General features: G+C 47.3%; 1 protein-coding gene across 1 annotated transcript in view; it reads left to right on the plus strand.

The window, feature by feature from the left end:
- Window positions 1–4,430, plus strand: part of LOC311100165 (gamma-aminobutyric acid receptor subunit alpha-3-like) — a 148,404-nt gene extending 143,974 nt beyond the window's left edge. The window contains exon 10 of the mRNA XM_084140957.1: window positions 3,990–4,430. Within this exon, the coding sequence (XP_083997083.1) occupies window positions 3,990–4,331 (342 nt within the window). The 3' untranslated portion in view covers window positions 4,332–4,430. The remainder of the gene's footprint in view (window positions 1–3,989) is intronic.
- Window positions 4,431–5,700: the final 1,270 nt, after the last annotated feature.

The following is a 5,700-nucleotide window of genomic DNA, read 5'->3' on the forward strand; positions in this document are numbered from 1 at the left end:
AAGTGTGAGAGGGGGGAGAAAGTGAGGAAGAGAAGGAAAGAGAGAGCAGGAGCAGGAGGAAGGGAGTGTAGGCCATTAGTGCAGGGGAGAGGCAGCATTTACCTTGATTAGGGATTTTGAAGCATGTTTAATTCATGCAGGCACACAAAGGAGCTGATTGTGGACTACAGGAAACGAAGGGGCCGAGCACGCCCCCATCCACATCAACGGGACTGTAGTGGAGAGGGTCGATAGCTTAAAGTTTCTCGGTGTCCACATCACTAAGGAATTTTCATGGTCCACACACACCAACATAGTTGTGAAGAGGGCACGACAACGCCTGTTCCCCTTCAGGAGGATGAAAAGATTTGGCATGGGCCTTCAGATCCTCAAAAAGATCAACAGCTGCACCATTGAGAGCATCCTGACTGGTTGCATCACCACTTGGTATGGCAACTGCTTGGCATCCGACCGCAAGGCGTTACGGAGGGTAGTGCCTACGGCCCAGGTCATCACTGGGGTCAAGCTTCCTGCCACCCAGGACCTCTATACCAGGCGGTGTCATAGGAAGACCCTAATAATTGTCAAAGACTCAAGCCATCCAAGTCATAGACTGTTCTCTCTGCTACCACACGGCAAGCGGTACCGATGCAGCAAGTCTGGAACCAACAGGACCCTGAACAGCTTCTACCCCTAAGCCATAAGACAGCTAAATAGTTAACCAAATAGCTACCTGGACTATTTGCATTGAACCACTTTGCACTAACTATTTTCACATATACTGCTGCTACTGCTTATTATCTATCCTGTTGACTAGTCACTTTATCCCTACCTATATGTACATATCTACCTCAATTACCTCATACCCCTGCACATCTACTCTGTACTGGTACCCCGTGTATATAGCCAAGTAATAATTTACTTGTGTTCTAATTTTTCTATTTTTCTCTCTGCATTTTTTGGGAAGGGCCCGTAAGTAAGAATTTCACTGTTAGTCTACACCTGTTGTTTACGAAGCAAGTGACAAATACAATTTGATTTGATTTGACATACACAAACACACACGCTAAGCAGTCTTCTTGCCCGAAGTTTGCTGAAAGCATTCCTATAATCACACAAAGTTGGTCTGCCCTCAAGCAATTTTTGTGTACTGTTGTGTATAGTGTCATGCTATGTTTTGAAGAACATTACTTTCCAAACAAAGCCCCGTGCTATGGTTACCTCTGCCTGTATCTCAGACTACATAACTCAGAATGATATTATAGAGTCCCTCTTCACTAGCTGATTGGCAGGTACAGTATGTACCAGCAGGGCCTTGTATGTCAGGTTGGTAGGCTAAGTCAGACCTGATGCTGGGGATGAATTAGCTTAGGTAGCTGTGGTAAGGGTCATGAGACGCTTGTTAATAGTTATCCCTCACTTATGCTGATCTAAGCTGTAGCTATGATATAAGGAGCCCGGGGTGTTGTTGGATCAGGAGGAATCGATACCCTGTGAAAGCCTCAGGGCGTCCAGGGGGCAGCAGCCGACACTGCTGAGAGACTGCCTCTCCACTGATATTGCCATGAGATAGGGCCAGAGCCCTGGCCAAGCCCAGCAGATAGAGCCCTGGCCCAGCCCAGCAGATAGAGCCCTGGCCCAGCCCAGCAGATAGAGTCCCGGCCCAGCCCAGCAGATAGAGCCCCGGCCCAGCCCAGCAGATAGAGCCCTGGCCCAGCCCAGCAGATAGAACCCCGGCCAGCCCAGCAGATAGAGCCCTGGCCCAGCCCAGCAGATAGAGCCCTGGCCCAGCCCAGCAGATAGAGCCCTGGCCCAGCCCAGCAGATAGAACCCTGGCCCAGCACAGCAGATAGAGCCCTGGCCCAGCCCAGCAGATACAGCCCTGGCCCAGCCCAACAGATAGAACCCCGGCCCAGCCCAGCAGATAGAGCCCTGGCCCAGCCCAGCAGATAGAGCCCTGGCCCAGCTTAGCAGATAGAGCCCTGGCCCAGCCCAGCAGATAGAACCCCGGCCCAGCCCAGCAGATAGAGTCCCGGCCCAGCCCAGCAGATAGAGCCCTGGCCCAGCCCAGCAGATGGAACCCCGGCCCAGCCCAGCAGATAGAGTCCCGGCCCAGCCCAGCAGATAGAGTCCCGGCCCAGCCCAGCAGATATAGTCCCGGCCCAGCTTAGCAGATAGAGCCCTGGCCCAGGCCAGCAGATAGAGCCCCGGACCAGCCCAGCAGATAGATCCCTGGCCCAGCCCAGCAGATAGAACCCCGGCCCAGCCCAGCAGATAGAGTCCCGGCCCAGCCCAGCAGATAGAGTCCCGGCCCAGCCCAGCCATCATCACAGATAGACAGACAGTATACTCTTTCTCTGTTTAACACCATTACTGCTACTTTATTCTGAAGCCCATCTGGGTGGAAGGTTTTCTCTGGTAGATTATTGTTTTGGAATGGATGGTTGTTAAGGTGCTACTGGTGTCCTCTGTGCATTCTGTAGCCTACTATCCGTACATTCACCTCGTACATCTGAGGTGAAATGCAATCCATTACCCCCTGTGTTAGCCCCCCTGACCGGCCTGCTTATCCAATTGGATCGGCCCGTTCTCCTTGATACTGTGGTTTAAGATAAAAATGGTTGTTCTATCCCAATTGCCCTTCTTATATGTTGATCCACACCTTTATGTGCCAGCCAGGTTGGTGTTGATCATTAGTTGATGCAAGCCTGGCAATACTAATGTAATACAACAATTGGATTCATCAGCTGTAGGTGCATTTTTGACAATTGAAAAAGTATCTGCTGAGGATTCCTTAAGGCAGGATTTTGAGACCTAAAACTGTCTCCAACCCATCTGTTTTATATCCCCTTGCCTTCATTCAGTGTTTCTCTCTTAATCTACGGCCTATATTCAGTCCAGTCCAGTCCTATATTCAGTACAGTCCAGTCCTATATTCAGTCCAGTCCAGTCCTATATTCAGTACAGTCCAGTCCTATATTCAGTACAGTCCAGTCCTATATTCAGTATAGTCCAGTCCTATATTCAGTACAGCCCAGTCCTATATTCAGTACAGCCCAGTCCTATCTATATTCAGTACAGTCCCAGTACTATATTCAGTACAGTCCAGTCCTATATTCAGTACAGTCCTATATTCAGTACAGTCCAGTCCTATAATCAGTAAAGTCCTGTATTCAGTACAGTCCAGTCCTAAATTCAGTATAATCCAGTCCTATATTCAGGACAGTCCCAGTCCTGTATTCAGTTCAGTCCCAGTCCTATATTCAGTACAGCCCAGTCCTATATTCAGTGCAGTCCCAGTCCTATATTCAGTGCAGTCCCAGTCCTATATTCAGTACAGTCCCAGTCCTATATTCAGTGCAGTCCCAGTCCTATATTCAGTGCAGTCTCAGTCCTATATTCAGTACAGCCCAGTCCTCAGAGTGCAGGTTGTCAGGCCTGTTTACAGGTGCAGTGATTTAACTCTGCTACTCATACTGCTCTGCTCTCATCCTACCATTAACTCTCCAGTGCCACCAGCCCTACCCACTCCTCTGCTCTGCTCCATTTCTCTCAGTGGTAAAGAAAATAACCAGCTTCTCGGAAATTAAACCATGATATTGCCCATGGACTTCATTTTAGCTCATAAACTTTTGACCCGTGCTCTGTAATAAGTCTCTTGCATGCCAGGCCCTGGGGTGGCCCTATTCTCACTGTTAACTATGATGTATGTATATTTTGTAGGGGAGGCTCATGCGATTTGCCACTTATTGGAGCGTAAATGCGTAATGTTCTATGACCTTGGCCTTTTGTCCAGGCTGGGAGGGCTACAGCCCCGATCCATACACTGAGTTCTTTCAGCTTGGTTCTGAACCCAATGGTGCAGAATAGGGATGTCATACTGTTCCCATCATGCATCTTGAGCATCATTGCACCCCAAGTCAAAACAGTCCCTGTTTTGTCATTTTGAAAAGAAGGCCTTTGTTAAGTTGATCCAGACCTGATTTTCTTTGTTTCTCTTCTCTTTACAGAGAAGAGAATCTGCCTCTCTTTCCAAAAAGGCCAATAACACATTCAACATTGTTGGAACTACATACACCATCAACGAAGCAAAGGACCCAGGTTTAACCACCGTCTCCAGGAGTGCCACCACAGCTACACACCACCACCACCACCACAGCCACAAGGTCCCTAAAATGGACGACAATTACGTGGAAGCCATAAAGTCCTACAACCGCGTCAGCAAAGTGGACAAGATATCACGCATCATCTTCCCTGTACTGTTCTTCATCTTCAACCTGGTCTACTGGGCCACGTACATCAACAGCAAGCCGCGCGCCGTCCCCCCTCCCAGGTCCACCTCCCAGAATTAAACTCACCAGGACAAACTATTAGGCTGAGATTACAAGAGGCCAAGAGATCCACCACGTTATTGTATCGTTGTTTTTGACTTAATTTTGATATTTGCAAGTCGCTATAGGTTGCAGACAAACATTCTCGTAGATTCGTATGTACATAGTTGAACTATAAATGTTCATTTGTTGTTACCTGATTATTTGTTTGTTTGATAGAATAGCCGGATGGTGTTTTTTGGACATGTTTTCACTTCTCTTGACATGATAAATGGGAGCATGTGTTTGAATCCTTCATGGTAGCTCATTACATAGGATCAGGTCCTGGTTAATCACTGTGTGTAAACACAAACTCTCACACCCAAACACACCCGCTCACACCCAAACACACACACACTCACACCCAAACACACACTCTCACACCCAAACACACACACTCACACCCAAACACACACACTTACTCCCAAACACACACACTCACACCCAAACACACACACTCACACCCAAACACACACTCTCACACCATTCACTCTGAATTGCGTCAGGATGCAACAAGGAGAGCCATTGGCTGCTTGTCGCTGTAATGAGCTCTTATAGCCAGGGGCAGCCTGTAGAGTTCCATAGGGACATCATTAATAATCGTCAGTGTCTGCCCTTCTGCTAGCGCTGAATCTCAACAGACCCAACGCAATATCATCTGGAATTGCTTTTCTGTCCTATCGGGCCTGCCTGCGCATTTTCCAGTCCAGAGACTCTTATTGTTTTAACAGGCTGAGTATGTTCAAAGAGAAAGAAGCAGTGTGCCTTTTTTTGAATACCCACATCATCAAGATTAAGCTTTTGGCACACACAAACACAAACATACTGTACATACATACATACTGTACATACAAACACATACACACACACATAAACATACATACATACATACAGTACAGACACACACATACACACATACATACACATACACACACACACACACATACAGTGCCTTGCAAAAGTATTCATCCCCATGGCGTTTTTCCTATTTTGTTGCATTATTTGGATTTCATGTCATGGACATACACAAAATAGTCCAAATTGGTGAAGTGAAATGAAAAAAATTACTTGTTTCAAAGAATTCAAATAAATAAATAACGGAAAAGTCGTGCGTGCATATGTATTCATCCCCTTTGCTATGAAGCCCCTAAATACACATAATTAGTTTAAAAAGGTCCACCTGTGTGCAATCAAAGTGTGTCACATGATCTGTCACATGATCTCTGTATATATACACCTGTTCTGAAAGGCCCCAGAGTCTGCAACACCACTAAGCAAGGGGCACCACCAAGCAAGGGCACCATGAAGACCAATGAGCTCTCCAAACAGGTCAGGGACAAAGTTGTGGAGA

Source organism: Coregonus lavaretus (genome assembly GCF_964263955.1).
Source record: "Coregonus lavaretus genome assembly, chromosome: 24".
Lineage (NCBI taxonomy): Eukaryota > Metazoa > Chordata > Actinopteri > Salmoniformes > Salmonidae > Coregonus > Coregonus lavaretus.